Source organism: Mesoplodon densirostris, chromosome 5 (genome assembly GCF_025265405.1).
Source record: "Mesoplodon densirostris isolate mMesDen1 chromosome 5, mMesDen1 primary haplotype, whole genome shotgun sequence".
In the NCBI taxonomy this organism is placed as follows: Eukaryota; Metazoa; Chordata; class Mammalia; order Artiodactyla; family Ziphiidae; genus Mesoplodon; species Mesoplodon densirostris.
In genome coordinates this window covers 68,460,982-68,478,279 of record NC_082665.1, presented here as the reverse complement: position 1 = coordinate 68,478,279, position 17,298 = coordinate 68,460,982, and the positions used below count along the sequence as shown (strand labels likewise).

General features: G+C 37.2%; 1 protein-coding gene across 2 annotated transcripts in view; it reads right to left on the bottom strand.

Annotated features, from left to right (window-relative positions):
- Window positions 1-2,779: 2,779 nt before the first annotated feature.
- The window catches only part of EAF2 (ELL associated factor 2), a 122,472-nt gene continuing 107,953 nt past the window's right edge, over window positions 2,780-17,298 (bottom strand). For both annotated transcript variants that reach the window (XM_060099006.1, XM_060099005.1), the window contains one exon: window positions 2,780-3,205. In XM_060099006.1, the coding sequence (XP_059954989.1) occupies window positions 3,159-3,205 (47 nt within the window). In that variant the 3' untranslated portion in view covers window positions 2,780-3,158. The remainder of the gene's footprint in view (window positions 3,206-17,298) is intronic.

Here is a 17,298-nt window from a genome sequence, read left to right as displayed (position 1 = left end):
TCATCACATAGAAATAAATTGTATTTAAGTATCAGCAAAAACAAATAGAAAAGGGAATTTAAAACATTATACTAGCTCTAATAGCATAAAAAATACCTAGGAATAAATCTAGTGAAAGATGTCTAAGACATCAATACTAACCACTCTTAAAACATTATTGAAAGAAATTAAAGATCTAAATAAATGGAGAGACATACCATGCTCATGATTTGGAAGGCCCAGCAAAAATGTCAGTAATCCCCAAATCAATCTATAATTGCAACACAAAATCCAACAGGTTTTGTGAGTGTAGAAAATGAAAAGTTGATTTTTAAAATTCATATAGAGATACAAAAAGCGAAGAATAGCAAAGGCAACCTGGAAGAACAATAGTGGAGAATTTGCACTAACCAGTAGGAGACCTATTATAAAGCTATAGTAATTATAACAGAGTGGAACAGACACAAAGATAGATAAGGCAACCAATGCACCAGAACAGAGTGCAGAAAAATGACCCACACATATACTGAGGCATCAGTTATGACAAACGTGACACTGCAGTGCAGTGGGGGAAATGACGGTGTTTTCAACTAAAAAAACACCATCTAGGTCTCAGATGGAAACAAATACGTTTACCCATGTTTTTATGCATGGTGTAAATATATCTTACACCATGCATAAAAACCAATTCAATATAGATTATAGATCTAACTGTCAAAGTTTAAAAAATTAAAGCTTTTAGAGGAAAACATAAGACAGCATCTTTATGTCTGTGGATAAGCCAAGATTTCTTAAATAAGACATAAAATATGGTAACCATAAAAGAAAAAGAATTGATATATGGGACAGTATTAAAATTAATAACTTTTTTGTTCACCAAAAGATACCATTAAGAGTAAAAAGACAACTCACAAAGTGGGAGAAAATACTCATATTACATATATTGTCAAAGGATTTGTGTCCAGACTATATAAATCACTTCAAAAATCAATAAAAAAGGTTCACATTCAGATTTTTTAAGTCTTTTGCAATTATAAATAATACTGTAATAATAACCTTGCAAATAAGTCAAATGTTTCCGTAGAATGAATTTACAGAAGTGAGACTGATGTGACAAAAATGTTTTTACAGTTTTCAGAACTGCAGATTCATTCCCTTTTTTCTATTGAGTTGTTTGTCCCCTTCTTGTAAGTTTGTAAGATCTACCTTTATATCATTTATATTAAAGCTCTGCCACCCTCTATGTTGCAAATATTTTTTCTACTGATTTTTTTTGTGGACTTTTAAAGTTAAATGTAACTTAAAAGGCACAAATCTTAAGTGTAAAACTCCACTGTTTTCTTACATATATGTAACTCACACAACCACCACCCAGGTAAGATTATATATATTTGTAATAAATATTTATTTATAATAAATATTGGGTTGGCCAAAAAGTTCGTTCTGGTTTTTCCATACCATCTTATGGAAAAACCCAAACGAATTTTTTAGCCAACCCAATATAATAATATATATTATATATTATACTACTCCTACGAATTGAGTCAGTCCATGTGAAGAAGGTTTCAACCTTTTTAGAATATATTTTTATAATATTTTTCCCATTCTTGAGTTGGTAATTTTGATTCATCTCTTAATAAATTGGAAATTACTAAAGTAATTATTATATGAATGATATGTGAATGATATAATTCCTGAATTCTGACATGTCTAAGAATGCCTTCTTGCCAAACTGTAGATGATATCTGATGAATACATAATTCATAGGTCACACTTATACCTTGTGCTGACGCAGCTTTATTAACTTTAGAGTTTTAGTGTAGTGTTATGGAATAGTTCAAAGCCCACTGATTTTTGTTCCTTTGTAGCCAACTTACTTTCAGGCTTATATTATCATCAGTTAGTGCATAAATAAACAATGGTACATCCAAACAATGTAATAATATTATTCAGTGCTAAAAAGAAATGAACTATTAAGGCATACAGAAGACATGGAGGAAACTTAAATGCATATTACTAGGTGAAAGAAGCCAATCTGAAAAGGATGCATAATGTATGATTTCAATTATAAGATATTCTGGAAAAGGCAAAACTAAGCAGACAGTAAAAAGATCACTGATTACCAGGGGTTGGGGTGTGGAGGAATGGATTGGCAGAGCACAGGATTTTTAAGGCAGTGAAACTATCCTGTATGATACTACAGTGGTGGATAAATGTCATTGTACGTTTGTTAACACCCACAGAACGTACAACACGAAGAGTGAACTCTAATGTAAACTATGGACTTTGGGTGATGGTGTGTGAGTGTAGGTTCATCAATTATACAAAAAAAAAAAGGTACTGCTCTGGGGCAGTATGTTCATAGTTGGGGAGGTTGTGCATGTGTGGGAACAGGGAGTATATGAGAATTCTCTGTACTTTCTGCTCAATTTTGCTGTGAAACTAAAACTGTTCTTAAAAATAAAGTTTATTAATTAAAAAAAAGAACTTGCTGCTGGTTAGTGACTCTCAACTATAATATTTATCATTTCCCCCAGATTCAAAGATGTTATAGGTATAAATATTAATTATTTATCTCATTAACATAAATGCTTATTTTTACTCTGAAAAGCAAAATAAGAAAATGATTAAAAAGTATCAGAGATAAGAGAACATGATAAAATGTGTGAGAGATAAGAGAACAATTGTTTCATTAAAACAATTACTTAGCTTCACCTTTACCCTAAATTTTAGCTTAATTTTCAACCAAAATTTAAGGAATATCAGATAGAAAGGCTCAGAGATGTAATTAAAACCAGGACATTTATTATAAATCAACAGTTTTGCCATTCACAATTGAAAACAGCAGTGTGGTGAAACAGAACACTGAACCTGAACTTCAGAACCCCTGATCTGCCACTTGTTAACAATATGTGGGCAAGTAACCTAACCCCTGAAGTTTGTTTTCTCATCTGTAAAACTTCCTAGGAGTTTTGTTAAGATTAAATGAAAACACATGAACATGCCGGTACCCATAAAAGGTAAAAAATGTAACATCAACTGAAAATTCTGAATCATATTAAATTTCTCTTATCATCAAAGTTAAGATACATTTTCCTCAGTCTTAGGAATTTTTATTCCTAATATAAAATAAATTGTCACATGTCTTATAAACTTTATACTTATAGCTGAATATTTCTTCAGTCATCACTGTCACTTCCTGATTCACTCAGCTGCAAATCATTTCCTAAAATAAAAAAAGGAAAACTGTAGTAATTGAATATTTAATATTTTAATATTTAATATTTTTGGATAACATAGATGTTTTACAAAATATAACCCCAAGGTGATCCTGTTTAGCCAACATTATGTCTTTAAATTATAGGATAAGCAATCTGATTATGAGTCACATCAGTAGCAACTCAAAGAATTAATATTACCTGTAAAGAAAAAATAAACCACCAATCTTCAGCATAGTTTTAGTACCACTTGGCATCTATTGATATTTTAGTCTTCTTTCACATAACAACATCACCCTTCTTTTATACCACTGATTTAATTACATCAGGAAATGAGGAGAAAATGTGGTTCAGAAGATCAGACTATTTTCAAGAGTGAAAAAACGTATAATTTTTTACTACAAATTCAGTCAAAGTCATTAAGCAGTATATGTTAAGAGTACCTCATCATTGATTCTTTTGTAATTCATCCATGTTCTTACAGTCACGGAACTTACATTCCAGTGGGGGAGACAGACAATAAACAAATATATAATGTAATATTTATCCTAAGTAGGGATAAATATTACATTATTTAGATGGGTCTGGGGAGAGTGGTGAGAGATGTTATTTTAAATAGGGTAGTTAGGAATGCCTCCTCAAGGTGGGACATTAGAACAGAGATCCAAATGTAGAGAGAGAGTAATGAAAATACAGAGGTGGGGGAAAATGTCCAGGCTCAGGTAAAAGCAAATACAAATGCCCCAAGGCAAAAGCATGCTTCTTGTGTTCTCTGACAGCAAGAACACCCCTGTGGCTGGAGTGAAATGAATGAGGAAGAGGATGTAGGGAAATAGGTCAGAAAGATATCCAGAAGACCATGGTGTGTAGATCATGGAAAAAACTTTAGATTTTGTTTGAAATGTAATGGGAATTCAATTCACTGGAAAATTTTAAACAGGCAACTGACTTGAACACTATTGTATATCAGTGAATAGACTATAATGGTGTGGAGGAAACATGGAATCAGGGAGAACAGTTATGAGTCTATGCAGTTTCTCATGTAAGATATAATATCAGCTTTGAGAAAGACAAATACTGTATGACTTCACTTATATGTGGAATCTAAAAAACAAAACATATAAAAAGGAACAGAATGACAAATACAGGGAACAACCAGGTGCCAGAGGGGAGGTAGGTAGGGTGAGGAGAGAAACAGGTGAGGTACAAACTTTCAGTTATAAAATAGTGACAAGTATGAAATGTACATTGTGGGGAGTATAGTCAGTAACTATGTAGTATCTTTGTATGGTGACAGATGGCAACTAGACTATGGTAATCGCTTTGAAATGTACAGAAATATCAAATCACTATGCTGTGTACCAAGAACTAACATAGTGTTGTAGGTAAATTATACTTCAAAAACAAACAAACTCAGAGAAAAAGATCAGATCTGTGGCTACCATGAGTGGGGGGTTGGGGGGAGGGGAAATTAGATAAAAGGTAGTCAAAAGGTACAAACTTCCAGCTATAAGATAAATACCAGGGATGTAATGTATAACATGATAAAAATAATTAGCACTGTTGTATGTTATATATGGAAGTTGTTAAGAGAGTACATCCTAAGAGTTCTTGTTGCAAGGAAAATTTTTTTTTCCTATTTCTTTAATGTTTTATGTATATGAGATGATGGATAGTCACTAAACCTATAGTGGTAATCATTTCAAGATGTATGTAGTTAAACAGTTGTACACTTTAAAATTATACAGTGCTGTACGTTAATTATATCGCAATAAAACTGGGGAAAAAAGAAGTAATATTGGCTTAGACTCAGGTGGTTCAGGTGAAGGTGGTGCTAAGTGGTCAGATTTATAATTTGCTTTGAAGATGGAGCTTACAAGACTATCAACAGTACTGGACTTAGTGCATGAGAGAAAGAGAAAAGTGAAGGATGACCCCCAAGATTTCTGGTCTAAACAACTGGATAAATGGTGGTGTCATTTACTGAGATGAGAAAAACCAGAGGAACAAGATTGTGTAAAAAAAAAATCATAAGTTCAATTTTTAACAAGGTACCTTTGAAATACCTAGTAAATATTCAAGTATATATGGTATAGGCAATTGGATATACAAGTCTGAAGCTCAGGGTAGAGGCTACAGCCGCAAAAGATTTGGGAGTCATTGATTACAGGGGGTTTATTTGAAGCTATAGGATTGGATAAATCTTTTGGGTGGTAAATTACAATCGTTAACAAACTCTTGTATTTTTAAACTACTCCACAATCAACAAAAGCTGGCATATTTTGAAGTTAATATCCAATTTAAGATGAGTACTTTTTAGGCCATATATAAACTGTTGTAAGATACCTCAGTCCACTGCATGAACTCCAGAACTAATTACATCACTTGATAAAGAAACCTGCTAAAGCTTCATTTGTGCATCTGGTTCACATGACCATTTTCTTATTTTCAAGGCTTAAGTTTCCACTTATTATACAACTATTGTATGGCATAAGAATGTTTATCCTGATGTGATGCCTATAAAATGAGTTTCTAAAGTGACACAAATCCAAATGTCCTGAGTTCCATTTTTCTTAATAGACTTCATACTATGGAGGTTATAAGCACAGCATTACCATGCTGTTGGTTGAAATGTTCAGTTTTGAAGATATGAGATTAGCCTTTGAATATGAGATGCTTAGTAAAGGAAATATGTTTTCAATCAAAATGGTAATTATGACTTGGAAAAAAGAGTATACCCATAGCAAATGTATTCAGATACCTAAACCGATGTTTCTCAATGAGAGCAATACTGCCCCCTAGGAGATGTTACAGAAATGTACGTGAGGGGTCGCTTGTCCCAGTGATTTGCAGATTGCTAGTGGCATTTAGGGAACAGGGAACTTAGGAATCTTAAATGTCTTGTAATGCAAGGACCAGTTGTAAACAATAAAGAACCTTTCTACATTCTGTAAAACTTTTGAAAGTCCAGTGGGATACTCATGTTCTTGAGAGATCTGTTTATAATTTTAAGGCCAGAACTAATTGCATTTTTATAAACTAAAAGTATCCTTTTGCACAGACATAAAATTCTCTGAAATTTACAAGGATGCAACTATCATGTAAACTGAAAGAAGACTACTTTTTTTTTTGAGACCTTTACAAAGATTTTTTTAAATTGTTTCTGAAAACACAGTGATATCTATGTTGCTCATTGGCTTTGGCTCAGCAATACAGCACCTCAAAATTTATCTGTGTACGCAATTCTATGAATATGTATGTATATACCTTTCCAGTCCTTATTTTAACAAGATAAATAAAAAGAAAAAATATTGACATGAGTTGAATATTGCCTTGCTTCCCTTAATTCCAAATATATTCATTAAAAGTAAGTGCAAACATATGGCACTTTGTTATGTTGTCTCACCAGGCCTGAATATTTACAAAGTAGAATATCTATTACTTTACTATAAACTATTTTTATTTTGTCTTAATATTACATTAATTATTTTCAAAGATGTATGTGCCTAGATGATATTAAGCTATGAAATTCATTTCAGAATAGTAAAGGGGACTTAAATATATGTTATAAAAGAGAGTGTTGAGTCTGCTAAGGTTGAAAATGGGATGACTGCAGTAACAATAAAGAAGGGTTTATTTCCTCTTAAGAAACTTAAAGTTTGGATAAAATATATCAAGCAAAGAAATTCACTATTTTTTTGAAAGAAATTCCAAGTGGTTACTACTTGTATAACAAGATTGCTGCTGATTTTTCCATATCATTTTTGCATCCAAAATATTTCTAACTTCTTTTACTATTTCTAGAGTTTGTGGATTCCTTTGGATTTTCTATGTAGACAATTACATTGTCTACAAATAAGGATCATTTTATTTCCTGTTTCCGATTCTTCTTTTCATTTTTTACTTGTTTTACTGCATTTTCTAGAAAATTCAGTAAAATGTTGAATAGAAATCATGATATTAGTCCTCCTTGTCTTCTTCCTGACTTTAACGGAAATGCTTCTGGAGTCTCTATTAGTATAATGTTGGCAGTAGTTTTGTTCTTTGTGATTAACTTTTATAACGTTAAGGAAATTCCCTTATGTTCAATCTTTAGTAAAAGTTGTAAAATGAATAAATACTGACTGTTGTCAAATTCAAATTTGTTGAAATGATCATATGGCTTTATTCCTATAATCTGTTAATGTGGTAAATTATATTGATATAATTCCAGATATTGAACATTTCCTACATTTCTGTGATGAGCTTTACTTGGTCATGATTTAGCTTGCTTGTTTTAAGTACAGTGGCTATTCAATTTGTTAATATCTTATTTAGTAATTTTACATCCATGTTCTTAAGTGAAATTGGTCTATAATGCTTTTTGTCTTGTTTCTGTTCAGTTTTTTTTTTTTTTTTTTTTTGCGGTATGCGGGCTTCTCACTGTTGTGGCCTCTCCCATTGTGGAGCACAGGCTCCGGACGCGCAGGCTCAGTGGCCATGGCTCACAGGCCCAGCCGCTCCGTGGCATGTGGGATCTTCCCGGACTGGGGCACAAACCCGTGTCCCCTGCATCAGCAGGTGGACTCTCAACCACTGTGCCACCAGGGAAGCCCTCCTGTTCAGTTTTGATATTACCCTAGAATTATAAACGAATTGGGTTGCTTCCCCTACTCTTCTATTCTCTGAAACAGTTTGTAGAAGATAAGAATTGTTTGTTCCTTGAAGATCTGCTAAAATTCATCTGTAAAATTATCTTCAATTTTCTAGCATCTAGGGGATATGGAGATAGGAAGAAGGAGGAAGAGATGTTAATTGTTAATGGTTTCTTCAGACTTTCCACTTCTTTTTGAGTCAGATTTGGTAAATTATACTTTTTTCCTAGAAAATCATCCATTTTTTTTTTTTTAGAAGATGTTGGGGGTAGGAGTGAATTAAATATTTTTGCTGTGCTGCGTCTTTGTTTCTGTGCAAGGGCTTTCTCTAGTTGTGGCAAGCGGGGGCCACTCTTCATCGCAGTGTGCGGGCCTCTCACTATGGCGGCCTCTCTTGTTGGGGAGCACAGGCAACAGACACGCAGGCTCAGTAGTTGTGGCTCATGGGCCTAGCTGCTCCATGCCATGTGGGATCCTACCAGACCAGGGCTCGAACCCGTGTCCCCTGTATTAGCAGGCAGATTCTCAACCACTGCGCCACCAGGGAAGCCCCGAAAATCATCCATTTTTATGCCAAATTTACTGGGATAAAATATTTGTAAAGTTTTCATAATGAAAAAAATAAAAACATACTATAATTTTAACCACTTTTTCACTCCTAATACTGTGTTTTACTCTTTTTTTCTTCATCAGCCCTAGTTACAGGTTGGTCTTCTTATAAGTTTTCAAAGAAATAACTTTTAGTCTTGTTGATCCTCTAATGTTTCTTTGCTATCTATTATACTAATTTCAATTCTAATCTATAATACTTTCCTTCCCTGCTTTAAGATCTTATTGTTCTTCTAGTTCCTAAAGGTGAAACTTTCACGCATTTATTTTCAATTTTTTTTAAAAAAGAACATTTTGAGGCCTCAAATTTCCCTCTATCATTTTGGTTGCACTCCAAAATTGTTGAGATATTTCTGATACTGCTTAATTATAAATATTTTATAATTTCATTGTAATTTCCTTTTAACATGTAAGTCACTAGGTATGTGCTCCAAAGTTTCTAAGCATGTATTTTAAACTATTTTAATTATTTATTTATAGTCTCATTGTTTTATAGTCATGTGATATGATCAATAAAATATGAATTCTTTTAAATGTGTTATTTCATTTGTCCTAGTAGAAAGTAATTTCCATAAATGGTTTATATTATTAAAAGAATGGCTGCTTCTCATTCTTAGTTCATAAGATTCTACGTATTTACTGTTAGAATGGGCATGTTCAGACTCCCAAGGCAATAGAAATAAAAACAAAAACAAATGGGAGCAGGGCTTCCCTGGTGGCGCAGTGGTTGAGAGTCCGCCTGCCGATGCAGGGGACACGGGTTCATGCCCCGGTCCGGGAAGATCCCACATGCTGTGGAGTGGCTGGGCCTGTGAGCCATGGCCGCTGAGCCTGCGGGTCCAGAGCCTGTGCTCCGCAACAGGAGAGGCCACAACAGTGAGAGGCCCATGTACTGCAAAAAAAACAAGCAAACAAACAAAAAAACAAAAACAAATGGGAGCTACTCAAATTTACAAGCTTTTGCACAGCAAAAGAAACCATAAACAAAACAAAAAGACAACTTACAGAATGGGAGAAAATATTTGCAAATGATGAGACTGACAAGGGCTTTATTTCCAAAATATACAAACAGCTCATACGACTGGCAAGGGCTTAATCTCCAAAACATACAAACAGCTCATACAACTTGACAACGAAAAAACAAACAACCCAATCGAAAAATTGGCAGAAGACCTAAAGAGACATTTCTCCAAAGAAGAAATACAAATGGCTAATAGGCACATGAAAAGATGCTCAACACCACTAATTATTAGAGAAATGCAAATCAAAACTACAATGAGGTACCACTTCTCACTGGTCAGAATGGCCATCACTAAAAAGTCTACAAATAAAAAATGCTCGAGGGGCTTCCCTGGCGGTGCAGTGGTTGAGAGTCCGCCTGCTGATGCAGGGGACACAGGTTTGTGCCCCGGTCCGGGAAGATCCCATATGCCACGGAGCGGCTGGGCCCATGAGCCATGGCCACTGAGCCTGTGCGTCCGGAGCCTGTGCTTGGCAACGGGAGAGGCCACAATGGTGAGAGGCCCGCATACTGCACACACACACACAAAAATGCTGGAGAGAGTGTGGAGAAAAGAGAACCCTTCTACACTGTTGGTGGGAATGTAAGTTGGTATAGCTACTGTGGAAAACAGTATGGAGGTTCCTCAGAAAACTAAAAATATAATTACCATATGATCCAGCAATCCCACTCCTGGGCATATCCCCAGACAAAACTATAATTCAAAAAGATGGCTTCTGGGGAAGATGGCGGAAGAGTAAGACAGGGAGATCACCTTCCTCCCCACAGATACACCAGAAATACAGCTACACGTGGAACAACTCCTACAGAACACCTACTGAACACTGGCAGAAGACCTCAGACCTCCCAAAAGGCAAGAAACTCCACACGTACCTGGGTAGGGCAAAGCGGAGAGATTCTCGCACAGAGGATCGGTGCCGACTGGCACTCACCAGCCCGAGAGGCTTGTCTGCTCACCACCCGGGGCGGGCGGCGCTGGAAGCTGAGGCTCGGGCTTCGGTCAGAGCACAGGGAGAGGACTGGGGCTGGCGGCGAGAACTCAGCCTGAAGGGGGCTAATGCGCCACAGCTAGCCGGGAGGGAGTCCGGGAAAACTCTGGAGCTGCTGAAGAGGCAAGAGATTTTTTCTTCCCTCTTGGTTTCCTGGTGCGCGAGGAGAGGGGATTAAGAGCGCTGCTTAAAGGAGCTCCACAGACGGGCGCGAGTCGTGGCTGAAAGCGCGGAGCCCAGAGACGGGCGTGGGACGCTGGGGCTGCTGCTGCCGCCGCCAAGAGGCCTGTGTACGAGCGCAGGTCACTGTCCACGCCACCCTTCCGGGAGCCTGTGCAGCCCGTCACTGCCGGGGTCCCCGGCTTCCCTGGGAGAACGCACGGCGCGCCTCGGGCTGGTGCAACGTCACGCCGGCCTCTGCCGCTGCAGGCTCGCCCTGCACTCTGTGCCCCTCCCTCTCCCCCGGCCTGAGTGAGCCAGAGTCCCCGAAGCGGCTGCTCCTTTAACCCTGTCCTGTCTGAGCGAAGAACAGACACCGTCCGGCGACCTACACGCAGAGGCAGGGCCAAATCCAAAGCTGAGACCCGGGAGCTGTGAGAACAAAGAAGAGAAAGGGAAATCTCTCCCAGCAGCCTCAGAAGCAGCGGATTATAGCTCCACAATCAACTACATGTACCCTGCATCTGTGGAATACATGAATAGAAAACAAATCATCCCAAATTGAGGAGCCAGGAGTCAGTGCTGTGCCTCTGAGGTGGGAGAGCCAACTTCAGGACACTGGTCCACAAGAGACCTCCCAGCTCCAAATAATATCAAACGGCGAAAATCTTCCAGAGATCTCCATCTCAACACCAGCACCCAGCTTCACTCAATGACCAGCAAGCTACAGTGCTGGACACCCTATGCCAAACAACTAGCAAGACAGGAACACAACGCCACCCATTAGCAGAGAGGCTGCCTAAAATCATGAAAAGTCCGCAGACACCCCAAAACACACCACCAAACGTGGACCTGCCCACCAGAAAGACAAGATCCAGCCTCACCCACCAGAACACAGGCACTAGTCCCCTCCACCAGGAAGCCTACACAACCCACTAAACCAACCTTAGCCACTAGGGACAGACACCAAAAACAACGGGAACTACGAACCTGCAGCCTGCAAAAAGGAGACCCCAAACACAGTAACATAAGCAAAATGAGAAGACAGAAAAACACACAGAAGGAGAAGGAGCAAGATAAAAACCCACCAGACCTAACAAATGAAGAGGTAATAGGCAGTCTACCTGAAAAAGAATTCAGAATAATGATAGTAAAGATGATCCAAGATTCTATTTCCAAGATCCAAAATCTTGGAAATAGAATAGACAAAATGCAAGAAACAGTTAACAAGGACCTAGAAGAACTAAAGATGAATCAAGCATCAATTAAAAACACAATAAATGAAATGAAAAATACTCTAGATGGGATCAATAGCAGAATAATTGAGGCAGAAGAACGGATAAGTGAGGTGGAAGATAAAATAGTGGAAATAACTGATGCAGAGCAAAATAAAGAAAAAAGAATGAAAAGAACAGAGGACAGTCTCAGAGACCTCTGGGACAACATTAAACGCACCAACATTCGAATTATAGGGGTTCCAGAAGAAGAAGAGAAAAAGAAAGGGACTGAGAAAATACTTGAAGAGATTATAGTTGAAAAATTCCCTAATATGGGAAAGGAAATAGTTAATCAAGTCCAGGAGACACAGAGAGTCCCATACAGAATAAACCCAAGGAGAAATACGCCAAGACACATATTAATCAAACTGTCAAAAATTAAACACAAAGAAATCATATTAAAAGCAGCAAGGGAAAAACAACAAATAACACACAAGGGAATCCCCATCAGGTTAACAGCTGATCTCTCAGCAGAAACTCTACAAGCCAGAAGGGAGTGGCAGGACATAATTAAAGTGATGAAGGAGAAAAACCTGCAACCAAGATTACTCTACCCAGCAAGGATCTCATTCAGATTTGATGGAGAAATTAAAATGTTTACAGACAAGCAAAAGCTGAGAGAGTTCAGCACCACCAAACCAGCTTTACAACAAATCCTAAAAGAACTTCTCTAGGCAAGAAACACAACAGAAGGAAAAGACCTACAATAACGAACCCAAAACAATTAAGAAAATGGGAATAGGAACATACATATCGATAATTACCTTAAATGTAAATGGACTAAATGCTCCAACCAAAAGACACAGATTGGCTCAATGGATACAAAAACAAAACCCGTATACATTCTGCCTACAAGAGACCCACTTCAGACCTAGGGACACATACAGACTGAAAGTGAGGGGATGGAAAAAGATGTTCCATGCAAATGGAAACCAAAAGAAAGCTGGAATAGCAATACTCATATCAGACAAAATAGACTTTAAAATAAAGACTACTAGAAGAAACAAAGAAGGACACTACATAATGATCAAGGGATCGATCCAAGAAGAAGATATAACAATTGTAAATATTTATGCACCCAACATAGGAGCACCTCAATACATAAGGAAAATACTAACAGCCATAAAAGGGGAAATCGACAGTAACACATTCATAGTAGGGGACTTTAACACCCCACTTTCACCAATGGACAGATCATCCAAAATGAAAATAAATAAGGAAACACAAGCTTTAAATGATACATTAAACAAGATGGACTTAATTGATATTTATAGGACATTCCATCCAAAAACAACAGAATACACATTTTTCTCAAGTGCTCATGGAACATTCTCCAGGATAGATCATATCTTGGGTCACAAATCAAGCCTTGGTAAATTTAAGAAAATGGAAATTGTATCAAGTATCTTTTCTGACCACAATGCTATGAGACTAGATATCAATTACAGGAAAAGAGCTGTAAAAAATACAAACACATGGAGGCTAAACAATACACTACTTAATAACGAAGTGATCACTGAAGAAATCAAAGAGGAAATTAAAAAATACCTAGAAACAAATGACAATGGAGACACGATGACCCAAAACCTATGGGATGCAGCAAAAGCAGTTCTAAGAGGGAAGTTTATAGCAATACAATCCTACCTTAAGAAACAGGAAACATCTCGAATAAACAACCTAACCTTGCACCTAAAGCAATTAGAGAAACAAGAACAAAAACATCCCAAACTTAGCAGAAGGAAAGAAATCATACAAATCAGATCAGAAATAAATGAAAAAGAAATGAAGGAAACGATAGCAAAGATCAATAAAACTAAAAGCTGGTTCTTTGAGAAGATAAACAAAACTGATAAACCATTAGCCAGACTCAACAAGAAAAAAAGGGAGAAGACTCAAATCAATAGAATTAGAAATGAAAAAGGAGAAGTAACAACTGACACTGCAGAAATACAAAAGATCATGAGAGATTACTACAAGCAACTCTATGCCAATAAAATGGACAACCTGGAAGAAATGGACAAATTCTTAGAAATGCACAACCTGCCAAGACTGAATCAGGAAGAAATAGAAAATATGAACAGACCAATCAGAAGCACTGAAATTGAAACTGTGATAAAAAATCTTCCAACAAACAAAAGCCCAGGACCAGATGGCTTCACAGGCGAATTCTATCAAACATTTAGAGAAGAGCTAACACCTATCCTTCTCAAACTCTTCCCAAAATACAGCAGAGGGAGGAACACTCCCAAACTCATTCTACGAGGCTACCATCACCCCAATACCAAAACCAGACAAGGATGTCACAAAGAAAGAAAACTACAGGCCAATATCACTGATGAACGTAGATGCAAAAATCCTCAACAAAATACTAGCAAACAGAATCCAACAGCACATTAAAAGGATCATACACCATGATCAAGTGGGCTTTATTCCAGGAATGCAAGGATTCTTCAGTATATGCAAATCAATCAACGTGATACACCATATTAACTAATTGAAGGAGAAAAACCATATGATAATCTCAATAGATGCAGAGAAAGCTTTCGACAAAATTCAACATCAATTTATGATAAAAACCCTCCAGAAAGTAGGCATAGAGGGAACTTTCCTCAACATAATAAAGGCCATATATGACAAACCCACAGCCAGCATCGTCCTCAGTGGTGAAAAACTGAAACCATTTCCACTAAGATCAGGAACAAGACAAGGTTGCCCACTCTCACCACTCTTATTCAACATAGTTTTGGAAGTTTTAGCCACAACAATCAGAGAAGAAAAAGAAATAAAAGGAATCCAAATCGGAAAAGAAGAAGTAAAGCTGTCACTGTTTGCACATGACATGATACTATACATAGAGAATCCTAAAGATACTACCAGAAAACTACGAGAGGTAATTAATGAATTTGGTAAAGTAGCAGGATACAAAATTAATGCACAGAAATCTCTGGCATTCCTATATACTAATGATGAAAAATCTGAAAGTGAAATCAAGGAAACACTCCCATTTACCACTGCAACAAAAAGAATAAAATATTTGGGAATAAACCTACCTAAGGAGACAAAAGACCTGTATGCAGAAAATTATAAGACACTGATGAAAGAAATTAAAGATGATACAAATAGATGGAGAGATGTACCATGTTCTTGGATTGGAAGAATCAACATTGTGAAAATGACTCTACTACCAAAAGCAATCTACAGATTCAATGCAATCCCTATCAAACTACCACTGGCATTTTTCACAGAACTAGAACAAAAAATTTCACAATTTGTATGGAAACACAAAAGACCCTGAATAGCCAAAGCAATCTTGAGAACGAAAAATGGAGCTGGAGGAATCCGGCTCCCTGACTTCAGACTATACTACAAAGCTACAGTAATCAAAACAGTATGGTACTGGCACAAAAACAGAAAGATAGATCAATGGAACAGGATAGAAAGCCCAGAGATAAACCCACGCACATATGGTCACCTTATCTTTGATAAAGGAGGCAGGAATGTACAGTGGAGAAAGGACAGTCTCTTCAATAAGTGGTGCTGGGAAAACGGGACAGGGAAATGAAAAAGTATGAGATTAGATCACTCCCTAACACCATACACAAAAATAAGCTCAAAATGGATTAAAGACCTAAATGTAAGGCCAGACACTATCAAACTCTTAGAGGAAAACATAGGCAGAACACTGTATGACATAAATCACAGCAAGATCCTTTTTGACCCACCTCCTAGAGAAATGGAAATAAAGACAAAAATAAACACATGGGACCTAATGAAACTTAAAAGCTTTTGCACAGCAAAGGAAACCATAAACAAGACCAAAAGACAACCCTCAGAATGGGAGAAAATATTTGCAAATGAAGGAACTTCAAAGGATTAATCTCCAAAATTTATAAGCAGCTCATGCATCTCAATAACAAAAAAACAAACAACCCAATCCAAAAATGGGCAGAAGACCTAAATAGACATTTCTCCACAGAAGATATACAGACTGCCCACAAACACATGAAAGGATGCTCAACATCTTTACTCATTAGAGAAATGCAAATCAAAACTACAATGAGATATCATCTCACACCAGTCAGAATGGCCATCATCGAAAAATCTAGAAACAATAAATGCTGGAGAGGGTGTGGAGAAAAGGGAACCCTCTTGCACTGCTGGTGGGAATGTGAATTGGTACAGCCACTATGGAGAATGGTATGGAGGTTCCTTAAAAAACTACAAATAGAACTACCATATGAGCCAACAATCCCACTACTGGGCATATACCCTGAGAAAACCATAATTCAAAAAGAGTCATGTAGCAAAATGTTCATAGCAGCCCTATTTACAATAGCCCGGAGATGGAAACAACCCAAGTGTCCATCATCGGATGAATGGATAAAGAAGATGTGGCACATATATACAATGGAATATTACTCAGCCATAAAAACAAACGAAATTGAGCTATTTGTAATGAGGTGGATGGACCTAGGGTCTGTCATACAGAATGAAGTAAGTCAGAAAGAGAAAGACAAATACTGTATGCTGGCACATATATATGGATTTTTTTTTATTAGTTTCTGCTTTATAACAAAGTGAATCAGTCATACATATACATCTGTTCCCACATCCCTTCCCTCATGCATATATATGGAATTTAAGAAAAAAAATGTCATGAAGAACATAGGGGTAAGACAGGAATAAAGACACAGACCTACTAGAGAATGGACTTGAGGATATGGGGAGGGGGAAGGGTAAGCTGTGACAAAGCGAAAGAGCGGCATGGACATATATACACTACCAAACATAAGGTAGATAGATAGTGGGAAGCAGCCGCATAGCACAGGGAGATCACCTCGGTGCTTTGTGACCGCCTGGAGGGGTGGGATAGGGAGGGTGGGAGGGAGACACAAAAGGGAGGGGATATGGGAACATATGTTTATGTATAACTGATTAAATTTGTTATAAAGCAAAAATAAAATAAAATAAAATGTTAAAAAAAAGCCACTCTCCTATATTAAGTACGTAGTTAGTAATTAGCAGAGTTAGGATTTGAGGCCAGGCTTCTTTGCTCCAAAGCCCAAGCTCCTTCTAGCATATCACAAAGGAAAGAGATCTCTGCATAACTCAATTAATGGAATATAAATGGAAATGAAACTTACATAACTATGACAAACCCCTTTTCTTCAGGGGTTTGTGGGAGCAGGCTGCCATGGTCAGGCCTTCATCTTCCTCCATGTGTGGACATGGTGCTCGTGTGATACAGCCTAGTCTTTGTGGTGAGAGGTGGAGTTAAAAAAAAAAAAAAGATGCATGCACTCCTATGTTCATAGCAGCACTATTCACAATAGCCAAGACATGGAAACAACCTAAATGCCCATCTACAGATGAATGGATAAAGAAGATGTGGTACGTATATACATACATACA